Below are 15,893 nucleotides of genomic sequence, written 5' to 3' on the forward strand. Positions count from 1 at the left end.
CTTTCCCCCAATTCAAACACTTGCACTTAAATTTTGTGAACCATTTGCAATTAATTTCTTTGATAGCAAATACAATGAAATACTGATATAATAAATTGATTAAAAAATACTGTAACTTGAATGATTAAAAATGCAAAAAGTACCTAAAAAAAAGTACCTATTTCCCATCTTTCTTATTGCACATCTATGTATTGTACTGGCTAACTCTGCATTAAACACCCTTTCTCTCTCTTCTCACAAAAAAGTGGCATCTATTCCTAAGAGTGAAAGATTCATATTCCCAGGAGATCTAGCTATACCCATATTACAAATTATTCAGGATGATGGATTCTAACTATTGAGACACATTTGGCCCAGACTACATAGATTGTGTGAACATTGGAGCCTACATGTTCCTAGCAAGTTCCAAATATTTATGACAGAGAAACATCACTACAGAGATAGATGGCCATCTTTTCTCCTGATGACTGTCCCAAGATTGGCTAAATGTGTATGGCTGCTGATTGTGGGGAAAGGAACATAATTAGTTTCTGGTCTAAGGTTTAGAAACATCTGGCCCAAGACCTAAATATTATAATTTCATAAAAAGACCTTGAATAGACATTAGGTACTCTTAGGACACATGATGAGAAAACACGGAGAATGGAAAGGATAGTCAGTCTGGCAATTTATTCTTCAAAGGCCTATTGATGTCACTACTCATGTCTCAGTTCATGTCACTGTCCCCCACAACCTCCCTCTCCCACTTCTCTACTAGCAGTGTCCTCTAGTCATCTGGTGGATCTGTGGCATTTCAAACATGGCAAAATTTTTTTCTCAAGTTCAGGAACTGATTGTTTTGGCATGAGGGGTTTCATTGAACCTCTGCTCAATAACTGAGAAAATAGGAAATTTAAATTTTTCTCTGACATTTAAATCTTGGCACAAATAAAATGAGGAAGAATTAGACAAATGGCCCGCTCCATCACTATATAGAGAGGAGGTTATCTTGGTTTTGACTGTGGTCAGACGGATACTATTAACCATTTGAATAATAAAACCAACTTCCCTTTTTTTGATTTTCATTCACCATTCCTCCTACCATTAGCATTTGTGTTTTTCCATCCCTAAGTGAAATATGGTCAAAAATTTCTCTGACACATAAATTCCTACAAACAAACCTCTCCAGAGCATGATCTGTTGCCTATTATGTAGTAGATGTGTAGTGTTAGTGCATGTTTTCTGAATGAAGGCGTGGATGAATGATAGTGATTCTTGAGGGTTCTCAATGGTACCTGACAGCTGTTTGAGTTACTTCAAGAATGTTAAAAGATGTGGTGACATATTCTTCTTCCAAAAGCCTAAGGGATTTTACACAACAGTCAGTTGCTTTAAAGAAAAATGTCAGATGAATCAGAGATGAGTTTCAACACCCTCAGGGTATTGGGATAGGCTACTTTCCATCTTTCTCAAAAGAAAAGTACATAATGTAATTAACATATCCTCCTAGGTAAGTATCGCTCACCTTGAATTTGATGGGTTAATGAGGTATGGGAGCTTGAGGTTGTGAGGATTTCATTGCATGTTTTTATGTAAAAGACCTGTTTACATTAAGTGGTAAGGGCTTAAAATAAGGCATAAGCTCTGGCTAATAAAGGAAGCATCCTACATTTCTTGAAGTTACACAGACAAAAGAAGAAATTAATAAAAACTTAAGCCAAGATTCTATGACACACAACTAAAATACGACGGGGGAATACATCAGTCATTTTTCTAGGAAAAAAAGCAAAATGAACGAGGTGATCTATACTTGATTTCTCTTTCTGATATCTTGGAGTAGTTTTATTTTGTTATTTTATTTTGTTATTTTTATTTTACAGGAAGTTTCTAATTTGGAGAATGCAAGACCAAAAAAAGAAAAGTAAGTCAAATTTACTTTGTAAACTTTATGTTCTCTTAGTTCTATGCTATTGAATATGAATATTTCAGTGGGCTTCCTACCAGAGCACTTCTTTTAAAAAACTGTCATGTACAAATCTGAGTGTGTATCACTCTGCTATCAGTTCTCTGTTTATGCTGATGCATAGGAAATCTGCGCTGTGACATTCCTGTAGACAGGAATGTGAAAATTAAATTTTCAGAAGAAGAAACATGTGTCTAAACTAGGCTCAGATTAAAGTGGAAGCCTACATAAAACATATTTCTATCGGTGACCTATAAATCTTCTGAAGAATTTTTCTAATCCACATAAAAATGTGTTTGCAAAGAGGTTTGGGCTATTTAGGTCAGGCTGAGCTTTACATTCAGCCCATCCAGCTGCCAGAGGACGTGACATACAGATGTTGCATAAGGTAACGAGATTTTAATTAACAGCGGGAAATACACAGGGGCAGGAAGCTGGTTTAAGTGGAAATTTCCAGCTTGGCTGCTGGTGCTACAGGAAAATAGTTTCCTTGCACCGTGAATTGGTCTTGAGGCCAACCTGTGAATAACGTGAAGTTTTTTTCTGTGTGTCCGATTTCTCCACAGCCCTTGCTTTATCTTCACTCGGCACTCTGCTTTTCATATTCTTTCCTCTTTCCTGCTCTAACTGTTCTCTCAGTTAAAGATATAAAGCACATTCATAGAAAGTAGGTAATCGGATGACTAACAACATTGGGCACCTTCTAGGCAGGGGTAGTTGTATTTTAGCCACAGTTAACTACTTAAAATACTGCACTGGCACTGCAAGCGTGAGCTGGGGTGAAAACGGACCCGGGCGGGGCCCTTCTCAGTGGTACTGCTCCACCTAAGAGGCTGTTTATTCTTTCCATAGATAAATAATTCACGAATTCATTAATTCCAAGTTAATTTTAAACGTCCTCAGATAGCTTCAAGGGAGTTTTCCGAGTTTCAGAGCAAATGCTTAAACAAAATTGTAGCAGTGGGCTTGATTTCTGCTTCCACAAATTAGAGGATTCCAAAACATGGAAAGACAGAAGCAGGATGAATTTAAGAGAAAGTGCCTGATGTTGCTCAGCTATGTTTACCAGATAAAGCAAACCAATTAGGTTGCTCCTCAGATCCACCCAACTACAATAAAATTGAAGACCCCTTTGGGTTCCTCAATTTTCTTTTTGCTTACTATTCTCCAGAAAGGAATAACATCTCATGTTATTAAACACCTACTTCATACTTTATGATATTATAAATAGTTTTTGTAAAATGCTTTCTATGTGTCAAGGGATGTCCCAGGGGTACTCAAACTTTTTAAATGGGGGCCAGTTCACTGTCCCCCAGACCATTGGAGGGCTGGACTGTCGTTTTAAAAAAACCTACGAACAAATTCCTATGCACACTGCACATATCTTCTTTTGAAGTAAAAAAACAAAACGGGAACAAATACAATCACACCGCCGCATGTGGCCTGCAGGCTGTAGTTGGAGGACCCCTGAATGGCTAAGAAAAGAAGAAACCTTATATATGCAGGATTTTGCCTATAACTCTAGGTTTATAAAAAAGGATGAACTTTAATTTAATGGTTATCAATATCAATAGTGGGAAACACTTAAGCTATTAATATAAAAAAGTTAACTATATGTAGAGAACACGTGTGCTCACCCCATGTGTCAATTGACTAGCATAGCGGATCAGCAGAGTCCCATTGTTTTAAGACATTTTATTATGGGAATTTTCAGTCATACAGAGGAAACAGAAATGATGAACTCACAGAGCCAAACTTGAGTAAGCGTCAACCTATGGTCAATCTCACTTTATCTCTATCCATTCTACTCCCCCCCACCCTATCCCCACTATTTCTTTAATAAAGCAGATGCCAGGTATATAATTCCATGCTTCAGTATATATTATTACAAAAAAGAGCTCTTTTTTTTTAAATAAGCATAATCACAATATCATTACTGCACAAAAAAGAACAAAAATAAGAAAATTAGAAACAAAATAGAAAATAGAACAAAATAAGAAAAATGACATGACACAAAGTTAATTTTAAAAGTCCTCAGATAGCTTCAAGGGAGTTTTCAGAGTTGGTTTATTGAAATCAAAGAGCTCCATGCAATGCATTCAGTGCACGTCTCACAATTTACAGGCCTCTTCATTTATTTGTTGAAGAATCTGTGGTGTGCATCCTAAGAACTCCCCATAATTTTTGAATTTTGCTGACTGAATCCTTGTGATTTTTAAAAACATGTTCTTCTACCTGCTGTATTTCCTGTAAATGTTTATCAAGATGCGATAAGATTCAAATACATGTATATACAAAAAGGGATATGATTCGAATGTATATATTTAAAAGTCGGCCTGCAGTGAACATGTGCCTCCTGCTGCTTTGCACCGTAAGCTGTAAATCCGGTCCCCGTATTTTTGTGATGGTCATACTGCTCAGTGGGTTCAGATGACATCAGGTGGAACACCTCGGCACAGATGAGCCATCAGCCTTTCCACTATTGGCTTTGGCAGCAATTGGTGATTATTTCCCAGATCCACTGCTTTACTAGGAATTGTATAATGAGTATATTCAAGCTGCATTATTCTTTCTGCATTTACACTGTTTCCCGGAAATAAGACAGTGTCTTATTTTAAGGTGTGCTCCCAAAGATGCACTAGGTCTTATTTTCAGGGGATGTCTTATCTTTCCTGTAAGTAGGTCTTATTTTTGGAGGATGTCTTATTTTCGGGAAACAGGGTATTAAGAAGAATTATCTGGCAAAGAACTTTCCCTTATTAATTATTTGGTTTTCCTGAGGTATATTCATGCAAAAATGCCACATTCTTTATTCAGGTTTTATGAATATTAGTTTCTCCATATTGCATAGAAATTTCCAGACCAAGATTGTACTTGGATTAACTGTAATCTACCATTTAGGATTAGGAAAATGCAAGATTGTAGGTAGTCTTCATTTAGAGGTACAATTTATTTCTACTCTTAAAAGCATTGCACACATTCTAATTTCCATTTGGTTAAAATATTACTTATTATATCTGGACTTAAATAACTGTTTCTCTTATTTTTCTAGGTCATTCCGGAGATTTGTGTCAGAAAATAAAATATTTGGTTAGTACAGGTTACTCCTGTAAATGATATATTCTGTTTCTCTGAAAGTACTTTTCTACTGCTCTGGCTATAAAACAACCATAAGTGATTAATGAAAGTCAAATCGTGTTGTCTTTGAATTCTATAGGAGAAATTAAAATAAAAGAAATGTGGTTCTATTCTAATTTTAAATTAAGACAAAGGAATCATCAATTTATTCAGAATAATTTCCTTTTATATTTGAAAAGAAGAATTTTCTTTGGTGGTTTGTTGGTTGATTATCTTCTAGCTCTCCAGCTCTCCACATTTAGCTTGGCTAGTCTATGGTCAAGGTGACCTGGTAGAAATCTTTTCAGACCTATGAATCTCAGAGCAAATAAAAAAGATGAAGAAAATGGTTTTGTTACAAAAGATGTCCATAGCATTTCATATACCAGATTTCACCTTAGTTTTTGTGATATAACATTCACAGTAATAATTAAGGCAATTGCTTTGAGTGATACTTTAATTCTAAAGTAAAAGATCAAATTCTAATAATTATGTTTAAGAAATTATGTTAAGAAAGTTGATAGATCATCTCTCTTCTTCCTTTGTAGAATCTAGTGAGTCAGTAATTGTAAAGCATCCACAATGGTAAAACGTCTGGATTATCTAGCCAAGAGTTCATTTTTTTATGCAGTGTGTACCTGGTCTCCTTTCCTTCCCCCCAGCAGAGCTCAGGAGTCAGGTATTCATCCCCTTTTCCTTCTTTTGTTAAAACCAGTTTCCAGGCAGGCTCTGAAGAGCTTATCTGACCAAGGTAATAATCTTCAGTGGTACATCCTCCAAGGATATCTGCATTTTGTTGGGTTTTACACTCTTTCAACAGTGGAATCTGTAGGTTCTGAGTTTATCTCATTTCTCAGGGTCTTATAAGCACTAGTTGTTAAATATTTTGAATATCAAACCTGATTTGAATAGCTCACAGTCCTAATTAAAAGAAAGTAAGGCAAAACGTGATTCTCCATCTAGATGCATTCTTGGAGCAGTCTATTCTGTTTGTGCATACAAAACTACATCTGTTTTCATTCTTACATAATTCTTGCTAATCAACTGCATTTTCTATAATCAAAATACAAGAGAAAACTGACTTCAAAAGCAACACAGCATGCTCTGTTAAAGTCCATGCTCAGCTTTTGTTGCCTTATTTAAATTTGTTTTCTCAATGGATGTCACAGCATGTAGAATAATCTTGCGTAGGTGATTAGAAGTAAACACAATTCTTCATTTGATGCCTTTTATTTTTTACATATCTAGGGCCTGCTTTAGGAGTTAAGAAGTCAGAGCTATGCAAATTGAGGTCCTTACACTCCAGAATCTTACAGTTTTTTGAAACTATCACATTTCAGTGCTCTGTCTATACACTTAATCATCTTGTTCAAAATGATAGGCAATGTGAAAGGTGGGGATATTTTTACTTAGACGTAAAAATAAATGGTTGTGCATTCAAGGTAATGATTTCAAAGAATAATCGTAAAGCTATCAAGAGTCACTTGAGCATCACTAGTCTACCATATATGCATGGGGACCACAAATAAATGGGCAGCCCACTGGACCCCTAGGGTGTATGAGGGACTGGAACTCCCTGGGACAGGCCACAGAAATTTTTTAAGATATCATTTACCAAGTTACACCTGTATGCTGAATATTTTTTTTAATTTCAAATTTTTTTTACCCTTACCAGACAGGTGTTACTGTAAATTCTGCTAACCAATCTTCTGCTTCACTTTAGAAGGAAAAACTCTGAATGACAAAATCTGGCAGAAATCCAGCAAGCCTGAGAATGATTCCCACATCATCAGAAGGCCCTGTCAGCAACAAGGTAATTGCTAAATTTAGGTTAGCTGACTTTGCATTTTCTCAAAGGGCAGGTGAGAAAAATTTATATCTTTCACCGTTAAAATAAGCAGAGCACTGTGGTCTACTTAGAAAGGAAAACCAAATAAGATGGGATATAGATAGTTATAAGTTACTGATGATTGATGTGTGTCTCTACATGCGTGTCTACTTACATCACATAGATAAGGGAAATGGAATCTAAGTTGCCTGTATTTGAAAGGTTTTAATGTCCAAAAGAATTAAAAATATATTAAAAACCAGCACATAGAAAATCCTCTAAAGATAATATCAGTATGTTAGTAGTTGTTATATTTATGTTTTATAAATATATTTAAAATAAATCACCTTGATTATTAATTCAAAGTTATGACATTTTATAATTTAAAAATTCCCAGGAAGAGCAAATTAGCAGTCAGGTATAGAAGAATTTATTAATAATGAATGACTTCATAATTAAAATTACTTAACTTTGGGAAGGTAATGAATAAAACAGAAAGTCTGAAGAGTTTGCAAAGGTAAACAACAGCCTGAAAGTTGATCTGCTTGGTAGGCACGCCCCAAGGTTACTGGAAGAAGAAAAAAGTGTATAATATTAGTTATTGATAATTTAAGAATTTTTTATGTTTAACAAAAAGCTTTTAATATTGCAGACAAAGGAAGCTTTAATATATTTTTATAGTTAGAGGTTTAATATTTTGATTATACATTCTGTCCAGATTTTGTGTTTTATTTTTCACAAAGATGTTAGATTTACAATGCAATTATTTATGAAAATAATAATTTTTCTTTGAAATATTTCTATTTTATGTGGGCTTATGTAGCATTTTGGTGAGAAATTTTATGTGGACGTAAAATATTTAAAATTTTCTCGGTGATAAATAGGTGAAATATTTTAGGATTTTTGAAATATTTTAATTATAGTAAAGGAAATGTTTTAATGCTATCATGTTTTGATTGGACTCTGTCTTTACCACGTGGATCCAGCTATATTCATCAAACATTTGTCCATCAGTTAGCCTATTCATTCACCCATTCATCCATCTATCCATCCCTCTAATAAACATGTGATAGATTATTATGTTGATCTGTGGACAAAGAAGGTGTAACTATATTATAGATTGTTTTTAGTTATAGATTTTACCATAAATCTTCTCAAGTACTCAATTTCCTAAAACTACCTTTCTATGAAATGTTTGTTATTTTGTTTTGTTTTATTAATTTGGGAGTAATAGGCAGGTAGTCACTGACAGGGTAGCAAAGCCTTAGGTGAGGTGCTTCTGATTGCTTTGTTAGAGAAGAAAAAAGAAAGCCTTTCCAGCTTTGATATTCCTCAGGTTCTGGACTCACCATGTATGTTTGGTGTATGTGTGTGTGTATGTGTGTGTGTATGTAAGAGAGAGAGAGAAAGAGAGAGACAATGTGTGTGTGTGTGTGTGTCTCTCTCTCTCTCTCTCTCTCTCTCTCTCCAAGAAACTCTGCCTACGTTTCATCAGTAGGAGTTGAGTCAGAGGACATTTCCTGGGGATTAATGCCATCCTAGGAAGAGTTAATGGCCTGAGACCAAGACTGTTGGTGCCATTATAAATTGAATGGAGAAATTCAGGGCCACAAGTTGTAGGCTAGAATTTTATGGGTGTAGTAGTTTCATTTGAAAGGCTCACAGTATTTCTAAGCAATTAGTGCCCTAGATATCAACCCATAATATTTCTTTCTCATTTTAAACACTACTGTTTAGTTGTTAATTGCATAATTACTTAGGAGAAGTTTACTGTATCTGAAGATAGGCAGTCTGTAGAGTTTATTTATTTTTATTTTTTATTATTAAATCATAGCTGTGTACACTAATGAGATCATGGGGGCACCATACACTGATTTTACAGACCGTTTGACACATTTTCATCACACTGGTTAACATAGCCTTCCTGGCATTTTCTTAGTTATTGTGTTAAGACATTTATATTCTACATTTACTAAGTTTCACATGTACCCTTGTAAGGTGCACCGCAGATGTAATCCCATCAATCACCCTTCCTCCGCCCATCTTCCCTCCCTCCCCTCCCTCTCCCCCTTTTCCCTATTCTTAGGTTATAACTGGGTTATAACTTTCATGTGAAAGCCATAAATTAGTAAAGTATCTCAAGAATGGAAGAAAAAGTATCCAATGTACTCAGCCCTACTATGAAACTAATTTATGGCTTTCATATGAAAGCTATAACCCAGTCTATAGAGTTTAGAGAGATGAAGATGGAAAACTGCATCGCTCTCATCCACAGCACATGATTTTATTGGACACTACTAACTAAACTGTAAAGACAGCTTCAATAAAACAGAAGGAAATATATAGGAAATAAACTGGAGGAGTGACATTAACTCCTAAGGAATCTGTTATAAACGCCAAGTAAAAAAAGACCGTTTTCTTCAGTTTCAATTTCAAAATGGTAATTCTACATGACACATATAATATTAATAGTATTTCAGTTCTAAAGAGTATTGGGGCCTGATGAAAAACTTCCATAAGCTATATTTAGCTTAGAATTTGTGTCTGGTATTTTAATACATAAAGATATCAGCATCGCTCAACAACATGACTATGCTATGTAGGTTAAGACAAAATTTATCAGAATAGGTTGAATGCCAGAAGCATAATATTTTTAGTTTATCTAGACCATTTCCTTCTTCTAAGAAGATTTTTTTATATACACATACATCTGTGCTATTAAAAGAGGCTGCATCTGTATAATAAATGCATGACAAATTGTGTGCTTAGGACTTTATAACTAAAAAATTGGCATAGTTTAGGTGACAACGGAAATTAATCTGTAATTCATGTTAATTGTTGTATTTTAAGCATTAAAACAGGGAGAATATTCATAATATTAATTTTAGTAAGTTAAAGTAAATTTTGAAGTCTTTAAATTTATTTTGGCTTTAGTTTTGTGAAAAAAAATGATAACTAACTTCTCAAGTTTATGAATTGGAGTAAACTCAAGATTAAGTTATGTTTAAATAGGCATTTGTGTTTTTTTTTTTTTTTGGTCGGGGCTGGGTTTGAACCCGCCACCTCTGGCATATGGGACTGGCGCCCTGCTCCTTGAGCCACAAGCGCCGCCCTTAAGTTATGTTTAAGTAAAGATAGTTTCATGAACAGGGTTTTCAGATTTCATACCAGAAAGCAAAAAGAATGAAAAACAAAGCAACATTTAAAAAAATAATGAAAAAGAAACAACATATTTGGGAAGTTATAGATTTTTCAAAACAATCAATATCGCTGTGATAGACTATTCCAGGAGAAAGATTTGAGAGAAAATTGCCTTTTATTAGTAAAGGAAATAAGAGAACAAATAAGGTCAGAAAAATGGTTAGTCATAATAGGAATATTAACTTCACCTACACTGCTGCAAAGTAACTTTAAAAATAAATCCTCTTTACATGTGGTTTTGACGAGATTCATTATCAAAGGAGAAACTCCTTGGGAGAGAAGGAGGTTCTAAGGGCTTTTTCTAGTCTACCATCAATTTCCATTGGTTTGAAACCTCCCTTGTCTCCTGAATTCTAGTCATCATTATAAGGCCAGCCTCTTCAGTATAAGCATAAAACTATTTTGGCTTAATTTTTCAAGACTTGATTCTTTTTCTTTATTGGGCTTATACCTAGTACATTAATTTCAAGGTGGCAAATATATAGTTACAAGTGTATTTACCATTTTGGTTAATTTTCAAGGACAGTGCATTTAATTAAAAAAGTTGTTTACCAAGAGCAGGTAATTTAACTCTGGCTAAACTGGACTACATGAAGAATGCCACAGCGAAGTCCCAGGTTACTGAATGTTAACTTACAATACGGGACCAACCCCCTCAACAAAGGCCGCTATACGGCAGTGGTGTGGTGCCTCTTACACTTCCAAGGAAACTTTCTGAATTGAGTGCTGAGAATTCTGGTGTTTTGTACAAATGAATCTTGGGATCTATCAGTTCTTTGGGGGGAGTTGCCAGTAGTATAATTGCCTTTTTGAAATTTAATGTAGTCAGAAGTATCTACATTAGAATCGCCTGGAAGCTGATTAGAAATAAAAATGTGTTTTTACCTCACCTTCCCGTTTTCTGCATTTCAGGGGCAGTTGGAGTCTCGGTCTTTATGTGGACATTGCATTTTTATGCCCACTGCTATCTGTGGTCCATACTACATGTATGTAGTTCAAGGATGTTTTGATAATCTACTGATGTAAACAAACCACCTCAGTACTTAGTGGTATAAGCCAATATTTTGTTAGCCTCATAAATGTTGCAGTTGAGAAAGTCAGTCAGGGTCCCGCTTCACCATGTGATAGCTGAGACTTCATTTGGGAAGACTTGAAGGACTGGGGAGAGGTTAAAGATCTGGTGGTTGGAATCATGGAGGCTTCTTCACTTACATGTCTGGCCCCTGGTCTGCTTTGGGCTGAGCTCAGCCGGGACTGCAAACCACAAAACCTATGTGTGGCCTCCTTGTGTGGTTTCAGCTTCTCTTAGGCTAACGGTTGGGTATTAATGAGGAGACGATGTGCAAGGAAGCTTCACACATCACTCAGGGTAACAGTCTGGATATGAGTATCCCAGGAGAATGTGGTAGAAGCTGGAAGGCTCATGGAAATCACAAAGTATCGCTTCCACTGCATTCTATCGTGATAGGTTCAATTGGAGCAGAATTAGAATCCATTTCTTGATGGAGGACTGGCAAGTTCACATTGCAAAAGAACAGCCATGTGGAAAATGCACTGTGGCCACCTTTGCAAAGTTCAACCTCCACAGTGCCTAATTCAACCATGGCCTTTCTTGCTACTTAGGACTCAGTTGCTTGTGTCCTTAACAAATGTTCTATTTGTAGGGTAATATTTGAGAGATCATAAATACATAAAAAATGTATTTGATTTCACACCAAATTGTTACTCTTCATATATTGCCATTATCCTGAGGTCCCTTCTTTAGTCTCCAAACCTCAGTGGTCCTCCATTTTCTACAGCAAGGGCTGTAAACTGGTGCATCTCTAACTGAATTGATTTGTTAGGTGTCACGTGGTGTTTGAAAAATCAGGACCTTTTACATTAAAATCCAGTACATATATGCTCTTAAAAAACATGAAGGAAATGTCCACTCCTGGACCCCAAGTCTCAGGTGACTTTTTTTTTAATTAAATCATAGCTGTGTACAATAATACAATCATGAAGTACAATGTGCTGGTTCCATATACAGTCTGAAATATTTTCACCGAACTGGTTAACATAGCATGGCATTTTCTTAATTATTGTGTTCAACCCTTATACTCTACACTTAGTAAACTTCACCTGCACCCTTCCAAGATGCACCCTAGGTGTGGACCCACCAATCACCCTCCCTCGACCCTTCCTCTCCCTCCCTTCCCCTCCCTTCCCCTCCCTTGTCTCCTTCCCCATATACTTGTACTGAGATTGGGTTATAGCCTTCCTATGAAAGCTATAAATTAGTTTCATATTAGGACTGAGTACATTGGGTATTTTTTCTTCCATTCTTTGGATACCTTGCTAAGAAGAATATTTTCCAGCTCCATCCATGTAAACATGAAAGAGGTAAAGTCTCCATCTTTCTTTGTGGCTGCATAATATTCCATGGTGTACATATACCACAATTTATTAATCCATTCACGAGTCAATGGGCACTTGTGTTTTTTCCATGACCTAGCAATTATGAATTGGGCTACAATAAATATTCTGGTACAAATATCTTCATTACAGTGAGATTTTTGATCTTCTGGATATATACGTAGTAGAGGAATTATAGGATCGAATGGCAGATCGATTTTTTAGATCTCTAAGTATTCTCCAAACATCTTTCCAAAAGGACCATATTAGTTTGCATTCCCACCAGCAGTGCAGAAGCGTTCCTTTTTCTCCACATCCACGCCAACATCTCTGGTTTTGGGATTTTGTGATGTGGGCTAATCTTACTGGAGTTAGATGATATCTCAAAGTAGTTTTGATTTGCATTTCTCTGATGGTTAAGGATGATGAGCATTTTTTCATGTATCTGTAGGCCATGCGCCTGTCTTCTTCAGAGAAGTTTCTCTTCAAGTCCCTTGCCCAACCTGAGATGGGATCACTTGTTCTTTTCTTGCTAATATGTTTGAGTTCACTATGGATTCTGGTTATTAAACCTTTGTCAGAGACATATCCTGCAAATATCTTCTCCCATTCTGAGGGCTGTATACTTGCTCTACTTACTATGTTCTTGGCTATGCCAAAACTTTTTAGTTTCATCAGATCCCAGTAGTGTATTTTTGATGCAGCTTCAATTGCCCCGGGGGTCCTCCTCAAAAAATATTCACCCAGGCTGATTCCTTCAAGAGTTTTTCCTGTGCTTTCTTCTAGTATTTTTACAGTTTCCTGTCTTCAGTTTAAATCTTTAATCCAGTGAGAGTCTATTTTAGTTAAAGGTGAAAGTGTGGGTCTGGTTTCAGACTTCTACAGGTTGCCAGCCAGTTCATCCAGCACCATTTGTTAAATAGAGAATCTTTTCCCCATTGAATGTTTTTAATTGGTTTGTCAAATATCAAAATAATGGTAAATAGCTGGGTTCATTTCTTGGTTCTCTATTCTGTTCCATATATCTACCTCTCTGTTTTTGTGCCAGTACCATGCTGTTTTGATCACTATTTATTTATAGTATAGTCTGAGGTCTGATAGCATAATTCCTACTGCTTTGTTTTTATTTTTGAGTAATGTCTTGGTTATTCAAGGTTTTTTCTGATTCCATATAAAATGATGTATTATTTTTGAGATCTTTAAAGTATGACAATGGAGCTTTAATAGGGATTGCATTAAAATTGTATATTGCTTTGTGTAGTATAAACATTTTGACAATGTTGATTCTTCCCAGCCATGAGCATGGTATGTTTTTCCATTTGTTAACATCTTTAGCTATTTCTTTTCTTGGAGTTTCATAGTTCTCTTTATAGACATCTTTCACGCTCTTTGTCAGATAAACTCCCAAATATTTCATCTTCTTTGGCGCTACTGTAAATGGAATAGAGTCCTTGTTTGTTTTCTTCAGCTTGGCTATTGTTGGTATATATAAGGGCTACAGATTCATGGGTGTTGATTTTGTATCCTGAGACATTGCTGTATTCCTAAGAGTTTTGTAGTAGAATCCCTGGTGTTTTCCAAATATACAATCATATCATTTGCAAAGAGTGAAAGTTTGATTTCCTCTGACCCTATATGGATACCCTTGATTGCCTTTTATTCCCTAATTATGATGGCTAAAACTTCCATTACAATGTTAAAGAACAATGGAGACAATGGGCAACCTTGCCTGGTTCCTGATCTGAGTGGAAATGGTTTCGCTTTAACTCCATTCAATACAATATTGGCTGTAGGTTTGTTGTAGATGGTCTCTATTAGTTTAAGAAATGTCCCTTCTGGGGCGGCGCCTGTGGCTCAGTCGGTAAGGCGCCGGCCCCATATACTGAGGGTGGCGGGTTCAAACCCGGCCCCGGCTGAACTGCAACCAAAAAAAAAAAAAAATAGCCGGGCGTTGTGGTGGGCGCCTGTAGTCCCAGCTACTCGGGAGGCTGAGGCAGGAGAATCGCTTAAGCCCAGGAGTTGGAGGTTGCTGTGAGCTGTGTGAGGCCACGGCACTCTACCGAGGGCCATAAAGTGAGACTCTGTCTCTACAAAAAAAAAAAAAAAGAAATGTCCCTTCTATACCCATTTTCTTAAGTGTTCTGATCATGAAGAGATGCTGCATATTATCAAAAGCTTTTTCTGCATCAATTGAGAGAATCATATGGTCTTTGTTTTTTAATTTATGTGCTGAATTATATTTATAAATTTATGTATATTGAACCAGTCTTGAAACCCTGGGATAAAACCTACTTGGTTGTGGTGTATAATTTGTTTGATGTGTTGCTGGTTTCTGTTTGGTAAGATCTTGTGGAATATTTTTGCATCAATATTCATTAGTGATATTGGTCTATAATTTTCTTTTCTTGTTGGGTCTTTTCCTGGTTTGGAGATCAAGGTGATGTTTACTTCACAGAATGTGTTGGGTGGTATTCCTTCTTTTTCTATATTTTCGAAAAGTTTGCGTAATATAGGTACTAGTTCCTCTTTAAAAGTTTGGTAGAATTCTGATATGAAGCCATCTGAACCTGGGCTCTTTTTTTTAGGGAGATTTTTTATAGCTGATGCTATTTTAGAACTTGATATAGGCTGGTTCAACATTTCTATCTTATTCTGGCTAAGTCTTGGGAGGTGGCATGCTTCCAAGTATTCATCGATTTCCTTCAGGTTTTCGTATTTCTGAGAATAAGTTTCTTATAGTTCATTAAGGATTTTTTGACTTTCTGAGGAGTCTGTTGTTATTTCGTCTTTACCATTTCCGATTGATGAAATTGGAGATTTTTACTCTTTTTTTCCTGGTTAGGTTAGCTAAAGGTTTATCTATTTTATTGACCTTTTCCAAAAACCAATTTTTTGATTTATTGATCTGTTGTATAATTATTTTGTTTTCAATTTCATTTAATTCTGCTCTAATTTTGTTATTTCTTTTCTTCTGCTGGGTTTAGGATTGGAATGTTCTTCCTTTTCCAATTGCTTGAGATAGCCCATTAAGTTGTTAACTTCCTCTCTTTCTGTTCTTTTGAGGAAGTCTTGCAGTGCTATAAATTTCCCTCTTAGGACTGCCTTTGCAGTATCCCAGAGGTTCTGACAATTCACGTCTTCATTGTCATTTTTTTCGAAAAATCTGTTTATTTTCTTCTTAATCTCGTCTATGACCCAGCTGTTGTTCAGCATGATGTTATTCAGTTTCCATGTTTTTATATGAGTAGCAGGTTCTTGTTGTTATTGAGTTCTAGTTTTATTCTATGATGGTCTGAGAAGATGCAAGGAATAATTTCTATTCTTTTAAAATTGCTGAGGTTAGATTTGTGACCTAAGATGTGATCAATTTTGGAGTATGTTCCATGAGCTGATGAGAAGAATGTGTATTCA

The 15,893-nt window shown here is 35.9% G+C and overlaps 1 protein-coding gene across 1 annotated transcript in view; it reads left to right on the top strand.

Annotated features, from left to right (window-relative positions):
* SAMSN1 (SAM domain, SH3 domain and nuclear localization signals 1) overlaps positions 1-15,893 on the top strand; it is a 186,249-nt gene that overhangs the window by 29,608 nt on the left and 140,748 nt on the right. The window contains 3 exon segments of the mRNA XM_053564719.1: positions 1,860-1,900; positions 4,995-5,032; positions 6,783-6,872. Coding sequence (XP_053420694.1) covers positions 1,860-1,900; positions 4,995-5,032; positions 6,783-6,872 — 169 coding nt within the window.

The sequence above is a fragment of the Nycticebus coucang genome, chromosome 16, assembly GCF_027406575.1.
Source record: "Nycticebus coucang isolate mNycCou1 chromosome 16, mNycCou1.pri, whole genome shotgun sequence".
Taxonomy (NCBI): domain Eukaryota; kingdom Metazoa; phylum Chordata; class Mammalia; order Primates; family Lorisidae; genus Nycticebus; species Nycticebus coucang.